We start from the raw sequence: 26,701 nt of genomic DNA, 5'->3' as shown, positions 1-26,701 counted from the left end.
CAAAGCAGAAGCCCTGCAAACTTCGGTAAAGTCAAAATCCTGTAAACACTTGGATGCGTTCATGATATAACACATCCAAGAACAGTGCTGTTCAGTTTAGTGCGACTGCTCCTCGTGGAGGAACGGCGTCAGGCTGCCAGAATAGCTGCGCTCTGCTAGGGCAGGCCTGTCGCACCCAGGCTTTCCAGCAGCAGCTAGTTATAGATGCAAAGGGAATAATAAAAGAATAGGGCAGACATACCCCCCTGATACATTTTCCCAGTTTCCAGTAACATCCTAGCATAGTACCTTGCTTTTTGGCTCCTGATGTAGGGAAGGTCCTTTTACCTCCAGAGGAATTAAGTGGATGTTCCTGTCCTCGCCCCAGCAGGTACCAAGGCCCTCTCCAAGCAGGGACTCGAGCTTTGCTGTGGTCATTTTATGCCTCGTCCTCTACCTCACCCAAATGTGCAGATCAGCCTAGCTGAGAGGTTTCTCTGAAACAAAGGGTTTGTGTATGGATGGTGCAGTAAATACATGGATACTGGCTTCTCCTGTCTGCAGTAACCCACTGGTTCTGGTATAAGAAAATTGATGAATACAAAGCTGCCATGAAGACACACATTGTAAAGAGAACAGATGCTGTGAAAAAAATATATAAATAAAATAAAATAATACAAAATGTTTATCTACCCAGGGCTCAGAGAGCAATTTCCTTTCATATTCCACAGCCTGGAACACGCACAGACCAAGAGAAGTTCATAAAAGGCCTGCTTGGCCCTTATCACCCTTGTTTCTTCTCCTTTCTCTTCCTCAGTCCTGCTCACTCCCCCTCAGCCCCTGCTCTCATTTCCTCCATCACAGACACAGCAGAAACAACACCGATAGGAAGCATGTTTTCCTCCGCTGGGCTGCTCACGCTGCTCCAAAATGAATTCTCTAGCCATCATCTCTCCTCAAACCTCAGCTGTGGGAAAAGTCCCATGGGAAAAAAGGAAACCCAGGTGATCCCTCTAAACCTGTTTTTTTTTTTCCCCCTCATCTGGTTCGGGAGGGCGGGGAGGGGGGAATCTGCACATTCCTGTAACAGTAAACAATAACTGAGCGTCTCTGGCATTTCTCAGGGAAAGACCTGAACATATTTTGCCAGGAAGGTTGTTTGAATGCTACTGCAGCCCTGTCAGTCTTCATTTCTGTATGTAAGGCCCCAAATCATGCAAGCCTTGGGTGGAGCAGAGGTGGGAAGCGGAGCTGTGGTGCGCCTGGGGTTGGGGTTGGTTTCTGCAGCAGCCATGGCATGATTTTTTTTTTCCCTCCCCAGAGCCCATATTCCACGATTGCACAGCACAGTGCTATCCCCTGTGCCCCAAGGCTTCCTTTCATTTTCCCCATGCAGAATTTTGCCGTGCTTGAGCGGCTCTGCCTATTTTGCTCTCCCTGGGAGCTGGCCTGGGAAGCAAGGGGAGCCCGGGGATGCCTCCCTCTCCTGCCTCTCCCTCTCCCACCGCTCCACAAAAGCCACAGTGTTCCCTGTCCCCAGCTGACTCGTCCTCGCCCAGGTCCCCCCTTTTCCTTGCCTGTCTCCAGCGATCAGCTCACGCATGCCTGGCTTTGCACAACAGAGCTGGGCTGTGTGTGAGCGCCAGGCGCCCGCACAAAGCAGGAGCGCTGCCCGCAGAGGAAATGTCAATACGGGAACACCAGGCTATTTACAAAACCTGTCTTCATCCTGCTCGGGGGCTGTGAAAACAGCCGTACCTGCTTCTCCTCCTGGAGAATTCTCCTCTTGATTTTAGCCAAACGTGGGGAGTCTCGTGTTTCTGTTGTTGCAGAAACCCTTTTTTTTTTCTTCTTTTTTTTTTTTTCTTTTTGCCAGCACAAAAGAGAGCACAACATGTTCAGAAATAAGGCGGTGCAGCCACACCAACTATTCTGGGGACTCGTAGGAGGATGTGGAAAGCAAAGATAATTCATTCTTTCACAGCTGATCAGTCACCAGTGCTCCTTTGGTTTTAGCCATTTGACATTTTTCTGCTTCAGAACCACCGGATCCGGTTCTGTCCTCGTCAATACCATAAACTATTTTCTCCCTCAGTGCGGAGTCCACAGCAGGGAAGAGGCCAAATCCTCCCTGACACACTGATTTTGGCATGTTTCCCAAAATACGTACATACAACACATTGCAAGTGTCCACCAATACAACCTATGTCCTGGGAGACCCCAAAAAACACATCTGGGGCAGATGTGCCCCAAGGAGCCCTGCTGACGGGCAGCACCCACCAGCCCGGGCTCAGCATCATGCTGCCACAGTCCCCAGCTTTTATATCACAGCTGGCACCCGTCCCACTGAGGCAGAGGCTGGCAGGCTGAGCTGCAGCTCATGCTTTTTTGATGCAGGCTAAGTGTGGAGGGAGCAAAGGGTGCAGAGCCCAGCGTGGTGCCTCGGCCTCTCGCAGGGGTCTCAGCCCGTCTGCCGGTGGGAAAAGCAAGGTTTGGCATCTGCCCACACCCAAATACCTGGCAAGAGTATTGTCACTGCTCCTACAGACTTATTCCATCACTGTGGGCAACTTCTCTTTCCCTAAGAGGCTTCACGTATTGGCATCAAGTTGTTTTTTTTCACCATTCGGAGGTGTTGTTTATAGTCACTGATGTTTCTAAGCACTTTGAGAGAAGTGGTTTCATCTTTGCTTTTAGGAACATTATTGGACTGATGTGGTGGAAGAGCCCCAAAGACTGCTCTTCATGGCAAGCGATGCTAAGATAAATTTGACCACAAAAATCCCATTAATTTCCACATGTCACTGAGTTCTCAAGTTGTCTTGGAAGAGTCTTTCACTGGAACACAACATCTGTTCTAGCTCAGAAAGATGGTAGTAAACATCACATCTTAATTAAAGCGGTGCATACAGTCGTGGGAGACATACCTAGAGAAAGATCTTAGTGGCTCTGCTCCCAGGTGCTGGCACAAAATGTCCCTTACTTTCTCCTTGTCTTGGTGAGCACTGAGTCTCTCACAGTAAAAACAGAGCTGAGAGGAAATGAAGTAAAAGGACACTGCCCCCTCTTGGCTGAGTGTCCTTTTGCTGCAGAAAATAGCAATAAATTTCACCAGCTCGCTAAGAAAGCCCCCCTGCACATCACTTCAGAGGTAACAGGTGTGGGTTGCACCTTCAGTTCAGTTTCTGTTGCATGGAGGGACCTGCATTTTGCTCTTCTTTTCACTGCAGTGGAAATCTCCCTCTAAATGCAATGACTTCAGCCAGACAGGCACAAATCAGAGCAATCTTTGTATATTAGCTACTATCATCTCAGTCAGTCTCACAAATGTTTCTCCTAAATTTCCCTTTCTTTCAGATCTGGCAGGAGGAGTAACACAATAATCATCTCACCTGAATATGAATACAACAGGTTCAAGAAACTGTTTTCACCTGGACCCTTTCAACACTCAACTGGACCCTTGTCCAGTTGAGTGTTGAAATATCCACTGTTGGAAATTTCAGTGCCTCTTCTGGGCAGCACCCTCACTGGGGAAAAAATATACATACTTACATGCAATCAGGTTTCCACATGATACAATTGCTTACAGCTGGCTCTTTTCTCTTTGCTGTGTAGTATGAGATCCTTTTACTCTGGGTTACCCTGGCTCTGTCTTTCTCTATAATTCTCCTTTAGGCAAGGCTGAAAAGGTAGGAGCAAATCCCATCCTTGGTTCCTTGGTCACGGGGCAACAATCATCTGTGTATTCTTTGAAACCTCAACAGACCCCAAGATGTTTCAGATTAAGTATTCCATGATCAAATGCTGAGATCTTCCAGGAGAGCTTTCTTTTCCATCAAAAATTTTATATCCAGCACTAGGGTTGAAGTGGGAAGATATAGCCTAGGCTACTAATTTATTTTCTATTTTGGGTTTATCCTTCCTTTGATAGCTGAGCTGGATTTACACCTCTTGGTATAATCTGATGCTGGTACAAGCATGTGTTTTGCTGTTGGAGGCATAACAAAAAGCTTGTCCCACAATCCAGGACATAGCTCATTCCTCGTAGATCTTTTAGTCGCTATAAAGCCCAGCACAACTGAGTGCAAAACAGATAGAAAGAGCATATTGGTCACAACTGCAAGGCTATGTGACAATATAATGAACACTGTGAATGTACTCATTGGTTTTAAGTTACCAATTTTTTTGTTTAGTTCCATTTCTATTCTTCTTCTTCTACTATATTTGTGATCTGCTTGCTGCTTTAAAGAAAAATAACGAACAAATAAAAACAATGCAAAACTTATCCTATTTTATTCCTCTTTCTCGTAGATAGCAGAATGAAAGTATAATAAGTCAGCACTACAAGATAAATATGAAAAAGCAGATGTTCAATCAATTCATTTTGTTATGGACAGTGTTGACATGAATGCTAAGCATAATTAAGAGTTCATTCTGGAGCCATCGTGTTTTTGCTGATGGCAAATGAATGACGGCATAGTAACACACTCAGGAAAGTCCAGAATTGCAAAAATGAAGTGGGTAGAATTAATCAAAAATTCAAAAGCTTGGTGATTTGTGTCCTTGTGAAAGCCTAGGCAGATAATTTCATAAGACTTTATTTTAGAAAGAAAATAGGAGCTGCATAAATATGTAAATGAGACATACAAGAACAAGCACGCAAGAGAAATATTATTGCTATTCCTCTGGCTGGCCTGATATATATATATACGTATGTATGTATATTAATAAAAACAAGCTTGAAGTTGTACATGGCTCGTGCATTTTTACACAGATGCATAGCTGCAAGTGTGTGCCTATGCATGTAAATAAGTGATAAAAATATAGATGGAAGCATATGCATTCAAATTAGTTGGCACATCTATTCAAAGAGCAGAGAAATCTGTGTTTTCCATGATTTCTATTTAAATTGGAAGAAACTTTCTTCCTGGACTTGTCTGAATATTCTTAAGCACAAAGCAAATTTTTCTGGGAGACCTTAAACTTCATTGCTATGTTTCACATTTTCTGCCAATAATTTTATTCTCCCTCTCAAAATATTTCCCATGTGAGACTCTCTTATTCTGATCTTACCAACATACTCTTCCCCAACAGTATTGATGCCTGGATTCATTTCTTGTATCAATAAACTATGTTATTCAGTATGTGGTAGAGTTGGGCCTCTTGAAGATGTCATTTTGCAGACAGATGGAATTCCAGGTTTTCCTGGTCTTGCTCACAGAGCACCTTCAAAATCTGGGTCTAGTTCCCAGCATAATGGCTTGAATTGCACCATGTACCTGTACCATTTCTGTTTATACCAGATATGATGAAAAAAATGAGAAATTAATACTGGGTAATGGAGAATGAAGACTGGAATGCACATCATTAAAGAAAGAAATAATGAGAGTCTATGGGAGATTTCTTTACGATCACTTCCTGGAAAAAAAAAAAAAAAAAAAAAAAGAACTTTGAGAATGTTAAGGAAATGGAGTGGGGTGATGTGCTACAGTTTCCGGTAAGAAAAGATCAGGACCACTGGCAATACTCAACTGTGACTTAAATATAGCAATTGTTACTGGCAATTCTGCAGGCTGAAATGTGAAAACAGGCATTTACAGGGACTTTGAAGGATTCATTGTTCTAATTTGTCTTAACAGATATGACCACCAAGGGCATTGTAAAACTGAAATGGAAGAAACATGAAGAGTACTTTAGTTTCAAGCAAAGAAATACACTGAAGTAGAAGCTGAATATTGATCTAGATGTGCAGGTGATAGGAAACAAATGAATCTCCTTTCATTAAATTAACAGTATGAAGCAATTTCCCAGGTAGTTCCAGTACAGCAGTCTTAGACATCCTACAATATAACTGATAAATTGGGGTAAGCTTTCATCAGACATTCATGAGTCTCCATCTGTGAATCCACCTGGATTACATCTGAAGACAAAAAACAGTGTTTCAAAGCGATCTTATTTTGCAAGCATCTAAGTCCTCTCCTTCTCCCACAGGTCACTAACTCATGAGGATAATATCCAGAAGCTGGCTTTTGTCTTTTAATCCACACTTCATTTTGCAGCTTGCCCTCCTCTCCTCCTTTTATGGGTCTCTAATGGCCATCAATCTAATTAGATTTCCCAAGGGAAGTAATGAACTCCAATCTTCAACCAATGCACCACAGAACTTCAAAGTATATGTCCTGTATGACAGCCGAAGGACCAGAACCTGGTTGATTTAATTATAAGGCTTTGCAGTCAAGATGAACTGCCAGCTTTTGATCCAGTATAATTCAATTTTCCTAGTTTAGTAGAACTAATGCCATATTTGTACCATCTACCACAGGCAACTACGCAAGGGATCTCACTGAATCTCTCTTTCTTGGGGAAAGAGGTGGGTTTGAGTGAGATTGGCTGCCTTAACAGAGTGTGTGCTGCCCTCTAAGTTTGACCAGGATACATTTTGCCCACTACTCTTTTCGGATCAACTGTGGTACCAGTGGTCTCTTACACTTCTTGCATTAAGATGAAGCTCCATGAGGAGGGAGAAAGGAAATGACCCTTTACATCCTTTGGCCTTTGTGGTCTTTGCAAACTCATAGAGCAACAAGGCACAGCATTGCCCTTCTTCTGTGAGGTCCTTATGCCATCATTAAGGTTTTGGCCCTAATTTGGTACTTTATCCTCCTCCTGTTTTTATGGGAGGTGTTGCACTCTCTAGAAACAAAGTGAAGTTTTCTCTCCAAATTATCTGGGATTATTTTTTCACTTTGATTTTTAAACATACGCACTTTGGAAATGCTTCTGCTCTTTATATTCATGTTTTCACAAGCTTTATTCATTTTTTTCTTGGCATTTTTTCCCTTAACAAGAGAATTTTGAACTCATGTCCGTAACCACACTTTCAGTTCCCAAGCAGCTATACATGGAGAAAGGTAGTTCACACTCCTCCAGACAAGAAACTAATGTGATCAACCACAGCTACTCAGTAAATTCAAAACACAAACACTGACCTCCATGAAACATTTGCTTGTGAGCCATTCTTAAGGCTGAAAAGTTTAAATAGTGCCCAACACTTCTGTGAAAATTGCAATCTGGAAACAGAAGAAAAAAACACTACAGCAATTTCAAATTGTTCTCCCTATTCGCTTGATAAATAAATAAGAATAAAACATGCTGCTTCCCACGGTGGATAAGGCAGGAAGTAGGAAAGAGTCCAAAATTTCCTGAGATGGTCTGTAGAAACTGCATACTCAGACATAATTTGAGAACGAAATGGTCAAAGTTGTTTTTGCTTTGTTCATTAAACCAGATGATTTGTGAAAACAGTAACCCAGAATGTAATTACTACATTACTGCAACAACACTGATTTTCGCTGAAACAAAGGGCCTCACCTGTGGCTGGAAATTTTGACTACTTACATAATAAATTTTTATAGCATGCTTTTTGCTAGAACAAAAATGTGTCCTGACATTCCTATCCCTTAAAAAAGCATGCACTTCACACAGCGAGCCTTTTAACAGCAGCCAGAGCCAGTCTAAAAGCATGAAAGGACGTTGTACTGTCCACAGGTAGACAGGTATGGATTTTGAGAAAGGGGAGGTTCACAAGCTTTTGCACTGCAGATCCCAAACCAATTCTGTGTCCCAAAACTCACTGCAAAACGTTGGGGGTTTTATTTTGTTTGCTTGTTTGTTTTTAGTGTTTTTGTTTTGTTTTGTTTTGTTTTGTTTTGATTGCAGGTGTTGCACTGTTGGGGTGCCCTATGGCAGATCCAACTGTAAACTCACCTGCAATGCCAGCCAAACACATCTTACACAAAGACATGGGATTTCCATTTTTTTTGGGTGTCTCCTAGAAATTCCCCCCCCCCCCCCCCTTTTCTCAGCTTTGAGAGCATCTGGAATGTGTCTTACAGCTCTGAAATTTTGGGATGGTGCCTGCAGGACCTGGAGGTTTGGCACAACCCTACAGGTGTCTTGGTCTGTAAGTCTTACATATTTAGAAGTGAAAATGAGAGGAATCCTTCACACCTTCATGCTGTATCTGAAGAGTTTCCTATCTTGTGAGCTATGCTAATGGCATTACTGCCTCTATTAGCAGCGCTGCCCACACAGAAGAATAAAAACACTGCCAACGTACAGGTCAGAAGTTTCTCTATCATGCTTTCTTGAGAGAAGTGGGGTAAGAATAGAATATTCAACTGACCACCCTGAATCTTAAAGATCCACCAGTATCAAAATATCTGAACCTCTCCCCAAAAGAGGTTCAGACAAGAGGTTCCCAAAAGACACGAGACACAATTTCTGTTGCTCTAAAAGAAGTAGTGGTCAGGGTGCTGGGTAACTTCCCATTAAGCAAACTAGAACAAAATATGCAGCAGGAAATATGAAAACTATCTACTTTGACCTATTGGTTTCTAGCAGAACCTGAGAGAACTGATACATTCCTCTCTATGTTCTGCATCCTCTCAGCACTGCAGCCTTGCCCATGGTCTTAGGTGGCTACTGTGCAATTAAGGAATAACTTCACTATATTTAGCACCCTTCTCCCCTTTGCCCTCCCAGGACTGACCAGGTCCTGGCTCTGCCCTGTCCGCTGTGAACTGATTTCTGCTGAAGGCACATTAGGAATGTTAACAGTAAGTATTCACAGAGGAGAGCACTTCTCCCTTTTAGTCAAGATGTTCAGATGGGGCCCCATAGCAGCAGGGAGCCTGGACTTCTAAGCAAGAAATTTGGGATTTGCTCCATAACAAACAAGAAAAGATTCTTCAAAAATTTTAAACTCTCAGCTCTTGAGCCAAACATACCTCACGCCATTTATTCTCACAGCTAGCTTCAGAGAAATATTATGATAGAAAATCTTCCAAGTCTGCAGAATTGGGCTGTTAGCCAAGCTGAATGAAATTTCAAAAAGCAGCTTCTCTTTCATATCTTCAGTCCAGAAAGACAGCTGCAGTGGGCGAGGACAGATCTGCCCACCATTGCAATCATTCTGGATCTAGCAAGGTCCCAGAGCCTTGCACACAGACAGTACATGCAGTGGTCATTCTCTGCTTCCCACAATTAGCTGTGGTCTTCCCCCTGCTTGTATACATCGGAAGCTTGTGAGTGCATGGTATGCCTGTGTAAGGTTTAAATTAGGGGGGAAGAGAGAAGAGAACGGGGACTGCCCATAAGCACTCAATCATCCAACATTGCCATGTTTGGGGGAAAAATCCTGACTACAGAAAGGTACCTTGGTAGCTTTAGTACTGTGACAAATAGCTATGCATAAGAAGAAGCTTGGCAGCGCTACCCTCTGCTTATGGTGGTGGTGGGGGCACGTTTCCATGTGGATGAACTTTTCTTGCCCTATATCTCAAATGTGCAGGCGTAGAAATATCTTCATGGTCATGATGCTCTCTTTTTCTGCCTCTTCTGTCCAACAGGGTTGCACCATGGATCGCTGTTTCAGGCTAGCTGCGTCCCAGGGCAGATTTTTGTTCCCTGCTTCTGTTTGTTTATAACAGCCTCCAAGGCTGCTGCAGAGCCAAGGAATGACTGGCTGTTTTCTCAATCTCAAATATTGGCTTGGAAGGAATGGGTTCATCATTAGCTCGAGCACTCTTTAACTCGCTTGCTAACAGGAATGCTGCTGTGTCCCTGCTCTCTGATATCAATTGTAATAGCAGGCATAGAATGTCACCTTTTTCTTCCAGGCTCATCCAGCTAGATTAGGATAAACCAGTATGTACAAAGGCATCCAGTCCTGATGCAAATATAATTCAAGGGATGAGTATTAAGTCTCACACTCTGTTCAGATTTTTTCTTTTTTTCACTGTAGAAACTGGGAAATTATTTCCGTATCTTAGTTTCTTTGTGTCAGCTTTCCAACATTAGGTTTTAAAAAAGTTTTTCCTAAAGTTAAAGATGTTCTCCTACTATAAATCCTATGTCAGCCACAAATACACCAACTATTTTTCACTTGCTGAGTTGAGCCTCCTTCATGAAGATCACTTCTGGAACAATGTGACGGATTATGAGTTATAACGAGGAAGCCTAAAATAAATTCTAATTAAAGTGCAATAGGCTATGACTCTTTTGAATAAAAAGGAATAGAGGGAGGCTAAGGTTACTTAATTAAGGCTACTTCAGGCTTTTATTGTACTGTGAAGCACAACTTTGCAAGCCTAAAAGAAAAAGAAAAAGAGAAAAAGAAAAAAAGAAAAACAAAAAAAGAAAAACAAACAAGCAAAAAACTAGTCCCTCGGCAAAGTTCAAATGTCATTCTCCTTCTAAAAGAAAATGCAAGTGAAAACTGATTATCAGTGAACTGACATTAATAGGGCAGAATTTAGAGAATTAAGAGCTGGAAGGATCATCTTATGAAAGACTAATGGAGTTAAATACCATAGCTAAACATTTACCAAAGGGAACAGTCTGCAATCTACGAAGGAAATGTTTACTGAAGAAATAAGAGGATTGGCTCATGCACATAGATACATATAAATAGTAAGGCAAGCTCTGTTGAAAGCAGTCTCTCTCTGTTCAGCATGAACTGAGATCTCAACATTTGTTTTAATTTGCAATGGCACATCTTCAGCTTTAAACATTTTATTTCAGCCTGCTCTTAATATTCAAAACAGGAAATGAAGAATGGTTCTGAAAGACGGATGGAAATGTGTCATTCTGAAGATGATGAAACTAGCCATCGGCTCTGTTTCAACCTTTACCCTTCGTCCTACAAGAACATTTTAGCCAGAGCACTGTGATCTCCCCATTTTGTAGGGCCTGCATTTTCTCCTAGAAGGCTTTCATGTTAAATACTAATATTAACTAATGAAAGGACTTCAGCTAAATTTTGCAGTTACTGGCCTATGTATATGCGGTCAGTCTTCTCTTAGGAAGCCATTCTTAAGGGAAATTATAAAAATCCAAATCCTATTTTTAGAATACAATTGTTCACTGGACAAGACACTAAAACCCAAAGCATGTTGCTCTGATGAAGACAAGTACTAGATCAGGAGAGTGTGCAAAGCTGTCTTTAGCTTTCACAGTTTCACAAAGAACCAAAAGCTGCTACTGATTATAGCCCCTAAAACCTCAACTAAACGTGAGGCTTCTCAGGAGATTTTTCGGGAATATCTCACCATCGTGGCATAACATTTTTATCACAATGTTGTTTATGGTGGTGTCATGAAAATCTGAAGAAATTCTGCAACATAAATGTCATTATCAAGCCTATGTCTGTGTTTCAGCTGTTGCTAGCACAAGGGTACATGAGCTGGGATGTTTCAGTGATGGGAGAACTCTATCAAGTCTAATTAAGAGAACTGAGGAAGGTCTAAGCATCAAATGTGGCAGGAAATGTTCACACATCTAGAGGAGCCTCTCTAACTCACTTCGTACCCTGCTCACCTTTCATGTTCTGAAAGCTTTCTTAAGGCAATGATATAAAGCAGAAAGCAGAGATACAGAATAAAATTGTCTGCATAACCTTGTCTTATTTAATACCAATTTTATGAAGCACCTATCAAAAGGACCGATTAAAACATACTAAAGAGGTCTGAGTCACCTGTCACAATTTTATTTTTATAACTGAGTTGGGTTTTTTTGTGATTCATTCTTGTGCTGTAAAATCAAGCTCACAGCTTTCAAACAAAGCATACCAAAGTAGTACAGATATGTTTTGCTTTAGCGGTGACATGCACTTGGATATTCCTTTAGGACAGAGCTCAGTGCCTCAAAGAGAAAGGCAAAGATACTTACATCAGATAGGTAGGGCTTTCCTTAGTTGCCATTGATAAAATCACTTTAAACTGAAACATCTGACCAAAACTATGACTCACTGTCCAAAACATTACATCACATGTGAAAAAAAGTGAAATTATACATCTTGAAATGCAAACATTGCTTTTAGCAGCCTTTATAAAATGCTTGTTCAGTTCTATGGTAGGCACCCCCCAAATTTTTATGTTACAATGCATTTCAGATGTTTAGATGAAAAGGTGACACCAGAAAAACAAATGCAGTTAGTAGCAGTGAAACACATTTACGCAAGAACAGAAGAAATGATCCCTTAGATAAAATTAATTGTTAAAATGAACTCTCATAGTTTAGTGGCACATTGATTTTGTCTCAGATCTCTTTTCTGTTGCAGGAATCAAACGGAAATCCATGCCGTGTCCTTGCTCCCATGACTGTCAGAATCCAGGTTGCCCTGGAGACATGATGTCACATTTGCAGAAGGGGAGCAGAGGGACCTCGGCCCCGCTGTCCTCCAGGGATGGCGCTGCTGAAATTCTTCCGTGGGCCTTCTTTGACCCCCGAGAGCTCGCAGACAAAGAGGCGCAGGATAGTATTTGCAACATGAGATGCTACTGTAAATTAAACACTTACTAATGACAGATCAGAGGGATGACTTAAAAAAATCTAACTTCCTCTTTCTCCACGTGCCTTTGGGAAACACATAATAATGCTTTTTAGCAGCACGGTCACAAGGACTGGGTATTTAAAGCAAGCAGACCAGCAAAATCCCTTGGTTTTATGAAAAGGTGAGATACTAGGTAGTGATTACTAGCATCCTGGGCACAAGAGCATACCCAACTAAGACAGTTCTCAAATCCACGCATATTTCTAACAACCGTTCATCTGGAAACACTGGCTAGTATCTGCTGGAAATGGGAAGTAGAACAAGTCAGGCTCACAGGCTGAGCTTGCAGTCCATCCGTGGAGCTATGTAAATCCCTCGGCAGGTCAATACATTATTTCCTCCGTCACATATAGGATTTACTGCTCCCGTCACTGCACTGTCCTGTTAAATTATCGCACAGGAGGTTGGAGTTCAGAGAGGACTTTGGTACTCCGAGAACAAAAGCCTGGCATGCATGACATCAGCCTGCGCACATGCACACACACACGCTGAGCCTCGGGACAAATGAGTGCAGCTTATCTCCCTCTTTGCATCGCCTGGCAGCAAATTGAGCATGCAGTGGAAATGAGGACAGCAAGGAGAGAATCTAGGAATATTGACTTCTTGGCCACATAGGCTGGAAATTGGGAGATCCTGCAGAGAGATGGGAAATGGGAATGGGTTGGAGAAAGATGCTGTGCAGAGGAAAACAGTTTTACGCTGCTGTTAAGAGAAAAAAGGCACATGCATGCGAAAGAAAGCAACAATTGTGCTGCTCTGCACAACATGGATTCTGCTTCCCTCAGCACCCTGTGGCTAGACACAGAGCTCTCACAGGGCAATTGTGAGTGGTGCTGGGTGGAAAGCAATGGGCAAGAAGTAAGCACGAGGAAAACAAGGAGGAAGGCAAAAAAGATGACTTTGCAAACTCTGTTACTGCTGAGGAGACACCTTCCTGTAATAAAATGCTTGCAATTTGGATGTATTATTTTTTTCTGGGTTGAGATGTGCCCAAATATCCTGCTGAAGGCCCTGTCCTGTGGCTTTGGAGTTGGCTGCTGCTCACAAGCAAAGCCATCAAACGCAGAACCCAGGGCAAGCAGCTGTCCTTCCCCCTAGCCCGTCTCCATGGAGCATCAGTGGGAAGAGACGAGCTGTCACTGATGGATCTAACCTCTATAAATTTATTACAGACATTTTAAATCTAACTCCCTTGATATTTTTTGCCTTTGCCACACCTGTGGCAGTAAATTCCACCGTTTGGGGAAACATTGTGCTAATTATCTCAGGTTCAGATCTAAGCCTCTGAAGTTGCACACTGCTTCCCCAGGCACTGGAACCAGAGCTGCGGTGGAGCTGCATTTTTGTAGTGGAACAGAGAAAAAAGCCTTTCTCAAACATAGTTTATACACCTCATTTTGATACATAAATGTAACTGAAGAGACCCATATTCAGAATTGACAACGGCAACAAATGTTAATTGCACAATAATATCTATCAAAACCAATATCCAGTGTGATCGCGTACTTGTGCTCTCCTCAGGGCAAACCACAATCATAATTAATAATGTTATTAAATAACTTAATAATGGGATAGAGGCAGCTAATAAATTCTCAGGTGAGGTTAATGAATGGGATCTGGTCATTAGGTAGGCAGAGCTGAACAATTTATGAAGCATTTTAAGAGCTTCCCCAGAGGTGGTGAATCAGGACTGATCTGCTCGGGTCCTTTAGTGAGCAACAGTAATAACAAATGAGTAAATAAAATCTCCACAAAACAGATGCAAAACAGCCTTTTCTCCTTTTTATCATGACCTTCCCCTAAGCTTTTTTTTTTTTTTTTTTTATACCAGAACTAAAATGTTTTTCTGGCAATGACTTTTGAAAGAAACTCTCTGTACGATACAGAGCCTAGCCTGATGGGAACTCAATATTATTATTTTCTTATTGGTGGTGGAGTTCTCCACCTCAGTAACCCATATACAAAAGCCTGTTTCTTGTCTTGACAGGTTTACAGTCTAGGTAATTCAGTGTAAAAGAACTAATGAACAATGATTGAGGTAGCAATTTGTCTTCTAAAAGGTAATGCCTGTGGTGTTTCTGCTTATTCCCACATGCTCTCCAGCTTGCCTAGTCCTACCACGACCTGTAAATAGTATTTTTCTAAACAGAAAAAGTCTGCTGTCGTTCCTGAGCAGGTAGGAACAAGCCAGGTCTTACTATCAGTATCAGGTTACTGTGACTTACTATTATACTGTTTGAGCATTTGAACAGTGGTAAATAGCATTGCTGCAAGGTCTTTTCACTCACTGCAACACAAAATGTGTTAGTTTAAAGCCGTCTCTGAGGTGAGCTGGGCTAACAGCAGGCACGTGGGCACCTATGATGCTTCAGCTGTCAAGCAGGACCTTGCAAAGCCGAGGGTCTCAGCTGCTTTTGATGGCACGCTCTTAATCCACCAGGGAAGAGGGTTAAGCGAAGGGCACCGACAAGCTGTGTCAGAGCTTTCGGTGCAGGGACTGAAGGCTGTGTGGTGCTACTGCCCCCACACCAGCAGCAGCAGAAGCGAAGATGCCTTAGTCACTCCACAGCTACGTCAATCAGTGCCCGTAAGGTGGTTCCGCAGGCAAAGGGACAGAACCGAGAGGGGAAAGTAGGTTGTTATTCTTTAAGCCAGTGCGGCAAGACAAGCCTTTCCATGACCATATAATTACATTATTCTATATTTAGAATAAATTGATAATATGCATACATTTATACACATCATGCATATATATGCCATGCACACCCTAAGCTACCGTGAAGTAACATGCTTGGCAGCATTAAGTTGCAGAGCATTGTCCCTGCGGGACCTTGAACCTTCAGTTTGAACCCAGCCATGAACATCACCTCAGTGGTGACCCCCGGAATGATGAAAGCAACGGTGAGGTTTTTAAAAGGTAACTGAAAGTGTAAGAATTGTTTTTCTGAAGGACTGTGGGACTACAGCAGAAGAGGAATAATATTTCTAAAGAAGAAGTAGGAAAGTTGGAAGAAATATTTTTGGTAGATGGTTACAGTCTGGGGTAGCAGTCAGAAGCAGAGTCTTCGCTGACAAATACCATTCACAGGTAAAAGGAAGGTTTTTAAGAAGTCTGTTCTCCCGGAGGACATGGAAAATTTTACTTTGGTCGCTTACGAATTGCACCCCAACAGAATGAAACACGAATTACTCTTCAAGCACAGGTAGCAGACTAACTTGGCAGATGATTATATAGGCAGAAGTGCTGTGCTGTACAGTGCTTTGCAAAGTGTTGTTTGAAAACCCAGATACACAGTGCAGCCAGAGATGGAAGCACACCGTGGGCTAGCACTGACCTCTAGTGGACAAAAACAGTCTAGAATTGGTAAAGCCCGTTTAAATCAAAATAGAAAATAACGTATGCAGGCAGTTCTTCCAAGACTCGTGTTTGGGAACTGTGCAAGCTACAGCCAGCACGCTATTAGACTTGAAAACAAAAACTTAACTATTAGGAAGGTCTGACTGTGTGTCAACAATTATCACATAGAATGACAGAACCGGAGAATCACAGAATTGTTTGGGTTGGAAGAGTTAAAGACCATGGTTAAAGACCATCTAGTCCCAACTCCCTTGCCATGGACAGGGACACCTTCCACTGCATCAGGGCAGTCAGAGTCCCATCCATCCTAACCTTGCAACATCTAGCGCAAAATCTAGAGTCAAATCATCTATGGCAATAAGAAACCAGTGCACACTTTGAATTTACTAGCAATACAAACATGTCAACAATTGGTCAGTAAAATTAACTGAGGATAAGTTCACTCTCCTTTTCAGATACTTATTAAATAACTGAGTACTGTGGAAATTGTCTCAATGGACATTAGCAGAGCACAAATGACAAAGAAAAAATCCTAGGGAAACATGACCATACAAGTCAAATTATACCAAGTCTTAGTTTATTTTTTTTTTTACAATCAAAAAATGCTTAAGTTAACATTTGTATGTTTACAATGTCTGCCCCAAAGGACCTTGCTTGCTTCTCACTTTCAAGTTATTTTTGTAAGTGCTTTGAAGCTCTTTTTCAAGCTAATCGGAACAAAAACAATCCGAGGCACATCATTTTTTAAGGCTAACCTTCAGCTGAAACATACACTGATGGGCGTACCCAAACTGTTAATGTGCAATACAGGTTTCCTTTCCTTTATCAGCAATGTCAGCCTTAACTTCATTCAGAAGACTCATCCAGAAAGTAATGAAGACTTTTATTTTATTACTGTTTTTGTTTGTTGTTTATTTTATGCTTTCACCACCAGTAAGGTTTATGGGATATATTTGGTCAAAAAGGCAAGAAAATGGGATCTTGCATCTGGCTTTGCAGAAGTGCTTCATTACTGTTGTGAGTTGTCCTTGTTTCCTTTGGAACCTGGCTCACACAAGCCAGGATCCGTATCTTAGACCTCTCTTCTTGCCTCAGAATGACAGGGAATGGAAGAAGCAGGAGAATCTTAAGGCCTGTGTACTCTTTCCATCGCAAGTCCGTGAAACAAAGAAGGAAAGAAATCTACCAGGAGAGCAGGATAACAGTCAACACACCAGACTTATTGTCTAACTACTACTCCAGAGCAAGAGACAGATACTATCTCAATCTTTGATTGATATGAAGCCAATTTGTGTGCCGAAGTTAGTGCCATCACGAAAGTGAGAATAAAATTTTTCAGGATGGCATGCAGTACAGAATGTGATATTTTGGTTCTGGTCTGTGACAGAATCATCTTGGATGTTCTCTGGAAGAATCCCACCACTCTCAAGAAGAATCCTTTATGAAAGACAAACAGAAAACAGTAATTTTTGTACATCTTCACATTCCTATCATTCAGACAGCACCTCAAGTACCAATTGAACTAATTGTGCCAATATTGTAGTTGTGACTTTTACTTTTATTTTTTTCCCAATATTAGATTAAAATATTGCTTTTCTGCAACCATTAAAACACATAATTTGAGCATTTTTTTAATATTCCAGAAAAAGTATAACAATAAAATAATAGCTGAAACCCAGCAAAGGTGAGCAGATACCTTTGATTTGAAGGTATCATTTGTTGATCTGCACATTACTTAGAGAGCACTTTAAGATGGTGAGGACCCTCACCATAGTACTGCTGGGTAATACTCTGTTTTGATAATTAATGTGGAATTAACACTAAAAGTTCTTTTGCTGTCATCTCTAGTTCAGCACAAAAAAAAAGTGCATATTATGGAAATGCGCTCAGTAGACTTACCGTGTGGCTCTTCTAATATCAATATATGGAGTTGCAGAGTCAAAGTGTCTCACACACTTTGGATCAATTCTGTGAAACTCTTTAGCTGATTCGTGAGGAAGTTTATAGCAGCAAGGTCCTACAGAAGGGCCCAGGACCACAAGGATGTCTTTCACGTTACAGCCATATTCAGATACCATCGCATTTACTGTGGCCATAGAAACTCCTAACAACGTGCCTTTCCATCCTGTGAGAAATAAGAGGTTGAAAAAAATGTGTAAGTTTTCTCTTTAACTTTATAATAACTAAAAGCATGTTATTATTCAAAGTATAAATGAATAGATACAGCAATTCTTTATATTAAAAAACAACACATCAACAACTGTCATGATTTTATATGGTGATATGATATGATGATGCGGTATGATTATGCTATCATCATTTTGTGGAGTTGTAGAGAGGAGAGTTTGGATTAGGATTCCTGAATTCCTTTTTCCATGTGTCCCAATTTTAGCAGCTAGAACACATTACCGCTCCTCTGATCTTGGAACATTTCAGTGAGAATACGTCGTAATAGAAATATGTTAGAGTGAGAAACATATAACACTGTAAAAATGTTTTTACTGTTATTATAGAAAAAAAAAAAAAAAGAAGGCTCAAGTCTCTAGCCTTACACTTTACACTTTGGCATTGTTCAGAACAAGTAGAAGAAAGTTTTGCTTTGAGTTCTTATATCTCATTTTGAGTCCTAGGCAGTCTTTGCATTGCACAGGGAGTGTCTCATTCTGATGGATAGGATATCCTAATAACTTTTCTCCTGTTTTTCAACATCCAAAGACTGACACGACCTTATACCTAATTGTCTGGATTTGTATGCAGAGCAACACGTATTCAAGTTAAACACGATTTGAGTGGGGCTGGCAAGGAAGGAAAGGATTTAGGCAAGAAAAACTATAAGATAACTGGAAACCTTGCAAGGAATGTGATCTGGGAATGAGGGCCATAACTTGGGAGATGGAATGTGGGAGTTCAGGCGCGAGATGGGAGGTATGGAATGGAATGGAGTCAAATCTGGTTGGAGGCCGGTCACTAGTGGAGTCCCCCAGGGCTCGGTACTGGGGCCGGTCCTCTTTAATATCTTTATTGATGATCTGGATGAGGGCGTCCAGTGCACCCTCAGTAAGTTTGCAGATGACACCAAGCTAAGTGCGTGTGTCGATCTGCTCGAGGGCAGGAAGGCTCTGCAGGAGGATCTGGATAGGCTGGAGCGATGGGCTGAGGTCAACTGCATGAAGTTCAACAAGGCCAAGTGCCGGGTCCTGCACCTGGGCTGCAACAACCCCAAGCAGAGCTACAGGCTGGGAGATGAGTGGCTGGAAAGCTGCCTGGCCGAGAAGGACCTGGGAGTATTGGTGGATAGTCGGCTGAATATGAGCCAGCAGTGTGCTCAGGTGGCCAAGAAGGCCAACGGCATCCTGGCCTGTATAAGAAGCAGTGTGGCCAGCAGGTCGAGGGAAGTGATTGTGCCCCTGTACTCGGCTCTGGTGAGGCCGCACCTCGAGTACTGTGTTCAGTTTTGGGCCCCTCGCTACAGGAAGGACATGGACGTGCTCGAGCGAGTCCAGAGAAGGGCGACCAAGCTTGTGAGGGGTCTGGAGAACAAGTCTTACGAGGAGCGGCTGAGGGAGCTGGGCTTGTTCAGCCTGGAGAAGAGGAGGCTCAGGGGCGACCTCATCGCTCTCTACAGTTACCTGAAAGGAGGCTGTAGAGAGGTGGGGGTTGGTCTATTCTCCCACGTGCCTGGTGACAGGACGAGGGGGAATGGGCTAAAGTTGCGACAGGGGAGTTTTAGGTTGGATGTTAGGAAGTACTTCTTTACCGAAAGGGTTATTAAGCATTGGAACGGGCTGCCCAGGGAGGTGGTGGAGTCACCATCCCTGGAGGTCTTTAAAAGACGTTTAGATGTAGAGCTTAGGGATATGGTTTAGTGGAGTTCTTAGTGTTAGGTCGGAGGTTGGACTCGATGATCTTGAGGTCTCTTCCAACCTAGAGAAATCTGTGAATCTGTGAATCTGTATGCTTGCAGAAGGCAGCAGTGTGGGCTGGGCACAGTATGGTGAGTCAGGGAAGGCAGAACAAGATAAATGAAGAGGCAGCAAGGAAAGGAGCATATACAGATTGAAATATTTTACAGCTACGAGGTTTGATGTAAAACAGTGTAAAACTTCAAACCCATAAAACTTTCAAGAGTGGATAAAATTATTTCCATCCCTTCTCCCCCTTTAAAACCACAATATTCCTCTCTCTCATAGACAGCCATAGTAGAATTCTCGTTCCGCTTAATTTCTCTAACCTAAGCTTACTAGGTTAGAGAAACCTAGAGAAAAAGACAACTTCATTGAAGGAAAATTAAAGTTTTGATTCCCTTATGAAAATTCACAGATATAAAAGTGTGTATATGAAGGTGTGTACTAGCATCAAAGCTGAGGAGAAACTCGTAGCCATGCATTCTCTCTGACCTCATAAATACTTTTTTTCTTTTAATAAAACATCCCCAAAAGTAAAATTTCACTATAGTATACATATTCTAGCCTAACAGCTGGGACATACACTTCAGACACTTCCCCAGGTTGTCCTAACCATCCCTTACCATCCCTACTTCAGTTTTCTTGTTGTTTGGGTTAACTAAATATTTCTTCTGATTCAGAATGATTTGGGGTTTGCTCTGGTTTTGAGGACATTTTTTACATATTAAGTTTGATGGGGCAAAGAAAGTATTTATTTGGTTTTGGTTAACGGCTCTGAAAAATAAATGTATTAATGCATAAATAATTATTATTGTAGCTATAAAATCAACCAATTTCAAAGCTTGGGAAACAAATTATTCCCAAGGCTAGCTTTTTTCTTTTTTTTTTTCTTTCTTTTTTTTTTTCCCCCCCAAGATAAAGGCTTAAAAAGCAAAGGACTAAATAGTTACATAATCTTTCATTTATTCATTTTATTTATGCACCTTCAGTTGCTAATTTTTAATTCTTTGTCCAAAGCTCCCTTAACAGGGGTCTTCTAGTTATTTTGATTTCTGTGATTTAAAATTCCTACCAGAATGAGCAGCACCGCAGGCTTTTCTGACAGGATCAGCAAACAGTACAGGTATGCAATCGGCTCCTGGAGCTGCTATTGTAACACCTTTCTGATCCGTAACTATTCCATCATAGCTGTCAGGCTCTGTCTTTCCCATAATATACACGGCATTAGCATGATCAGTCTGTCAAAACAAAACCAGAATGTGCATAGTGATGAGACAGTAAAAAAACATTCTGACTAATGTATTTTTTTTCATGAAACACTCTATTCTGCACCAACCGTTCTGCAAAGAAATCAGGCACTCCCTTGTTTAAATGACATGCAGATGTATCAGTAGAAAGACACCAAAGAAGTGTTGTTGTTTGTTTCCTTTTAAGAGAAACTGTGCTGATCATTTATCTGACTATTCTACCCTGTGGTAAGTCAAATGTTAGAATATACTTGGAAGAAACAGTGCTGCTTCTCCATATTGCACCAAATGGCTGATAGTTTGGATGGCTGTTCCCACAGATAAACTGCCAGAGTAAATGTTTTAATTGCCCTGCCTTTCACAAATTCTTCCTGAGAAAGATAAGAATAATGCCTACAGTTTTAGCCAGTGATGCATGAAGGAAGATTTGATCAGTTTATGTAAATCTAGTGTTTGATAAGGTACCTTGACTCTGTGAAAAGTCTCTGGGTTAAATCCTGCAGCATTAGCCAGCCTGCGGAGATTTTCTTTAACAACAACTTGTGGGTCCCTCCTCTTAGAACTGCTGAAGAGATTGCAGGAGCTTAGAGCTGGTATGTAGGAGATCCCACCTGTCCTTGTGGTGAATCCATGGAGGAAGATATCATCTGACAAGGCAAAAAGACAACAAACAATTGCTTTTAACAAAAGACCAGTCCAAATATTAGGTGGCTTTATACTGAAGATAACTGGAATTGGTCAAACAAGTTGAGTGCTGCTTTACCCCTTATTTAAATCTGACATTGAAACTGAAGAATTCTAAGTTTCCTTCTTGCTCATAACCATAATCCTCTGCAGTCTAGATAGAGGGGTTTGAGTGAGATGGAGTCCTGGCAGATATTGCCTGTCTTTTTATAGAGCTGTAGTGCAAACCCTACAAAAAAGCCAACTCACAGAGGAAAAGAAGAGTTGATTTCTAAAGCAACATTCCAAGGTGGCATCTCCCAAGCTTTTCTGGCAAATGAATTATTAGTTCTCAAGACTTCACACAATCTCAAACATCTTTTTGAAGTACACTGAGAGGATCAAGAACTAGCGTTTTTGAAAAATCTTCTGTGTTTACAGTGTAGAGACTTTATTGTGGTCTCGTGCACCAAATGGAATCACTGCGGGTTTGTTTTTTTTGGTAGGGGGGAGGGTTCTGCATGGCAAAGCTGAACAAAGAGACTCTTAGAACTGCTTTTTGCTATCTTAATAGCTGACAAGCTCAGTGACATAATCAGAGTTGAGATTCAGAATATCTTTTATGCAGTGTGATCAAAAGTCACAGACAAAAACTTGAAGGACAACGAAGGCAGATGGCTTTAAGTAACTAGAGTGCCTTTTAGGTTCTGGGTCATTTCAGACATTTTTGGGGAAAAACAGTTCCAAGTTTTTGCAGTAGGAAACCTCTCAGCTTCCCTCTGAATCAAGAGACCCCATAATTACACTAATTGACAGACATACTGCAGTAAACTGGGTCATTCCATGGCAGGGACACTGAGACATAAGTCTGATTAACCAGGAGCACATAAGGCTGAAGACTGGGGCAAACTCCCATCCTGTCTTTTCAGAACATGATGGTAACTCCCAGAGCGTGTAATCCCCAGACAGAGTGGAACAGATTTTACTGCCTGCAATAATGCTCTCACTAAACCTAGGTTTCTCCTTCCACTGATCATGCCCCAGGTCCGGAACAGACTTGCAGGTCTTTTACTCTATCTCCCTTGACACCTTCCCTATTACAGACATTATTACAGCACCATATGGAGATATTTGCTGCCTGAAGACATTTCCAAGTCTTACCCATTTTGAAATTCCCTTGAAGAAATACGCTTGCGAACAGTCTACATAAAATCTTTTAGCTGCTGTCCACTTTACCTGGGATCAGGGAAGATTTGAGGATGGTGAGCTCCCCTTTCAGACTCGGCAGGCTTTCCAAGTACATCTGAATCTCACTTTGGATGAGCGCCACGTCCTGTGTGGAAAGTGTTTGCCCTTCACTCTGAGGTTCAGTTATCTGTAGGTTATTACAATCAGATGGCACCTGTAAATCCTCAAATTGAAACTGGTAGACTGGAGTAAAGAGATGGTCTATATATACTTTCATTAATTCTTTCCTTAAGGTAGGGAGAATAATTTTAATGGTGCTTATGTCCTTTTCATCAAGTCTTTGTTTGATGGTGTACAACGCAGCAGCTGTAGTCAGAGCACGTACCACCTCAAGTCTTTTCTTCAGACTCTGGAAATCTCTCAGAGCTGGAAGCAAGGAATCTTGCTCGCCCTTCCGTTCACTGCCCTGCACTTGGCAGCACATGACATAAACAAACGGAGCAGGGATGGAAGAGCACTTCTCAATAGTTTCCAGAGTGTTACATAGCAGTCCTTGGATGTTGTTCTGCAAGATGGCTGGTAGGCTGAACAGATCAATCAGTATTGCTTCCTCCATAGTCTAGGCAATTTAAAGATTCCTACAAATAGCCAAAAAAAAAAAAAAAAAAAAGCCAAGATGACACCATTCGTCCAAACAGAGTTATGTTATTAAAGCAATGTATTTAGTGATGTTGTGTAGATAAGGTGACATAGCTATAATTATTGTCTTAGGATTTCCTCCCCTGAATTAAAAGAAAATGCAAAAAAAGTACTGCAGCAAAATTACAGAAAGTGCGAAATATTTTACATTTATTTAAATTTCCATACCACCACACCTACCTCAGTTTTATCCCAGATCAGAGATGAGAAAAGGTTAGTCCCTGATACTAGATTTATTGATTCAAATACCCCACATTAACATAACGATCTTCTTGGCCTCTGAGTGCTTGGACCTCCTGTAAGGCTAATCAGACATAGAGGTTTTCACGCTATCAGCTTACTGGGACTGGAGGATTTTCTAGAACAATTTTTTTTGAGGCATTTCACACACGTATCGCTGAGTTGGAGCTCATATCTGATACCCTTCCTGGCAGTATGGGTGTTGGGCTCTGAGCACAGCCACAACTTTCCCGCTGACCTCTGCAAGATTTTTTACACTTCTCCCTTTTGCATAACCGAAAATACCAATTTGCTCATTTCTGGCTTCTACATTGAGGGGTACATGTTAGGCAGAGTTCTTCTCACGACACACAGGAACTCAGCACAGGATACCGAAACTTCACCTAGTAACATAAGAAATACACACAACCAAATGAAAACAATAAAACACTGTGCACAGTCTCTGGTTTGTTTCTCCACTATGCTAACTGCAGTCTTTGCTCTGAAATCAAGCTGCATTGAGATTATTCAAAACCATCCTGTAGTTCACGGCTTGTCTTGCGGCTCATGGTGTACTTTCATTTTCTCTGTGTTGTTTTTTCCCCCGCCCCCTCTCTTCTGGGCTTCCTGTCTGCTTCGGAAACCTGCCTATCTCTTTCTTCCTTTTTCTGCTATGAAATATTTTTGAAATATTTTTATGCATATTTTACATATTCCCTTAGAAGCATCTTATTTTATTTTCTCTGTCCTTGATAATTTTTCAGTGTTTCCAGTGAAAGCCTCCAGAGGTATGGATCAAAAGACTGGATCCCTTTTCTTTGGGAACCTTGAGCAGATGGCTGTTTCATGACTAAGCACTGTGCTTTATCTGGGACGAATGTGACTCAGCTTTATCACCAGTGGGAAGACTCCATAATTATTTAGATTATTCCTTAATACTGCCATTCCTCTGCACAGGAATGAATTGTGCATGGACACAAATTAACACCTGATCAGAGACCTTTGTTTTATTGGACTGTTTATTCAGAGGAGGTTTTACAGAATGCATTCCTTATTTTCTTCATTGTTCTTTCCTCCAGACAGGAAGAAAAACAATCCTGACTGAAAATGGTGTTTTCCTTTGTGCGATTTGAACACTTACAAAGATTAATTAGCAACTATCAAAACAGGTGAACGGAAAGCATCAAAACGTGACAGCAGATAAAAGCATCTGCCAAGGAATTTATGACTCTCGATTTTGCTCAGGGTGTTATTTGCACACAACTGATAACAGATTTTAGAGAAAACAGCTTGCAAGGGAAACAGTGTCGAAACAGTCTCATATCAAACATCATGACTTGGGAAATCCAGAGATTTCTTTCCTTACCCTGACTCTCTCTGTGGGAGGTCAGTAAGAATATGACAAGTCCCAACCTAACTACAGCTAAAAGCCTCAGCAAAGATAGTACAACAGAGGGGTGTAGTGGAAAAACAGATTATTGCTCCACTTCAGATGTGTCAACAGAGGAAAGTAAGTGGAGTTCATTGTTGTCCTCACATTTCCCCATGAGAATACCACCAAAGAAAGGGTGGAAGGAAAGTGTTTGCTGAGGGAGAGGAAGCTGCCTGCATTATTATTAAGCTGTCTATGCATTGCAAAAAGTCCACAGAACCAATTATTGAGATGTACACACAAGAACAATGGGGCTGAGTCACCCTCATATCCTTCCAGTTTTGCATCACAGAGCTCTACTGAGGTCAGTGGTGTCAGAAGTAAATTTGCTTAGACTCGTAATAGAAATTCATGACTGCTTTCTAAGTCCCGCAAACAAAACCCTTCTCAAAATATGGGCTTGCCAAGCAAATCAACGCTTTGACTTATTAGAAATGCATTCATGGTTATTCAGGTTTTAAGCAACATGCTCTAGGTTCCGTGTTAAATGGAAATTCACACTGCACATAACTGCATCAGAGATAGAGCATAAAGTGCTCTAATAAAGGAGTTGGGCGTTCCAGTACACAGTGTAAGACAAATAGTTGCACAAACTTGAAGCCAAGGCCACCTGTCAGCCATTCCACTCACTCTCTGAAACTCTGTCTGCACAAAAATTTGGAGAGTACTAAGATTCTCTAGCACAGGCTTCAAGAAAATAAAATCAAAGAAAATGACAGATGATGAGGAGAGAGGAGAGGTAAGGAGAAGATCAAGAGTGAAAAGGAGAAATGCAAAGTGAACATAGAAAAGAAACTATGAAAGACGTAAAACCAAGTGGTGGAGAAGAGACAGCTCAGAAAGACATCTAAAAAGCAACTTTCAGAAAACCCAGAGGTCCAGTCCTGAAAATTCTCTGTCAGTCTAGACAAGATTGCTGGCAATTTCCTGCATCTGTGAGTCCTACAGATCATCTTATCTTACAGAAACTCAGAGAACTGACATTGTTCTGGGAAAATAGAACAGGAAAGAAATATTTAACATCATGCCAGAGAGAGATGCCCAGAGAAAACATTAAAGCAGTCCAAATCAACAGGGATGAGAGCACACTTGCAATAAAGCTTCAACAACAAAGCAAAACAAACAAACAAACAAAAAAACTTTAAAAACCTCTTAACTTGGATTAAAATAAAACATTATGCCTCTCTTAACTTAAGGGTATTTAGGAAAGGTGGAAGAAACAGATATCAGCACTTAAAATTAAAAAATTGAAGTACACACAGTTTTTATAAGTAAAGTCAAGAGTTAAAAAATTTAATAATAAACAAAAATAAACAAAAATTACTTACAACAGGCAGTCAATCCTTTTAACTACTTGCAAGATATCATCTGCTATAAACACACTGCCCGCTTTATATATGTATCTCACTTCTCACTGTCAGTCTTGCAGCTGATTTGTACAAGATGGAAATTCCTATTCTAGGTAAGATTGGAGTGGGAACCTGTATTTCTTCTTCGTGATGAGACCCTGCTTTGTTGCTGTCACTATCCCCAGGAAATAACAAACTGTACTGAAAGGCATCACCGTGATTAAGGATTAAACCCGGAAGCAGCATTAACCCTGCCATGTAACTTACT

General features: G+C 41.4%; 1 protein-coding gene and 1 long non-coding RNA gene across 7 annotated transcripts in view; one reads left to right on the top strand and one right to left on the bottom strand.

Moving 5' to 3' along the window:
• The first annotated feature begins 475 nt into the window (after positions 1-475).
• On the top strand, positions 476-16,542 carry LOC310896284. The gene is made up of 2 exons (XR_014581344.1): positions 476-983; positions 7,845-16,542. It is a non-coding gene; the product is annotated as an uncharacterized lncRNA (long non-coding RNA).
• Positions 16,096-26,701, bottom strand: part of LACC1 (laccase domain containing 1) — a 28,379-nt gene continuing 17,773 nt past the window's right edge. For 3 of the 6 annotated variants that reach the window (XM_083828282.1, XM_083828284.1, XM_083828283.1), the window contains 5 exons: positions 22,783-23,372; positions 21,349-21,530; positions 20,709-20,874; positions 17,631-17,856; positions 16,292-17,168 (listed from right to left, as the gene is read on the bottom strand). In XM_083828282.1, the coding sequence (XP_083684408.1) occupies positions 16,994-17,168; positions 17,631-17,856; positions 20,709-20,874; positions 21,349-21,530; positions 22,783-23,350 (1,317 nt within the window). In that variant the 5' untranslated portion in view covers positions 23,351-23,372 and the 3' untranslated portion in view covers positions 16,292-16,993. Of the gene's footprint in view, positions 17,169-17,630; positions 17,857-20,708; positions 20,875-21,348; positions 21,531-22,782; positions 23,373-23,613; positions 26,359-26,412; positions 26,632-26,701 lie in introns of those variants that run through there. The other 3 variants (XM_083828280.1, XM_083828279.1, XM_083828281.1) reach the window with 3 other exon arrangements.

Source organism: Anser anser, assembly GCF_964211835.1.
Source record: "Anser anser genome assembly, chromosome: 1".
NCBI lineage: Eukaryota > Metazoa > Chordata > Aves > Anseriformes > Anatidae > Anser > Anser anser.
Note: the sequence above shows the minus strand (reverse complement) of the source record. Positions and strands in the feature narration are given on the sequence as shown.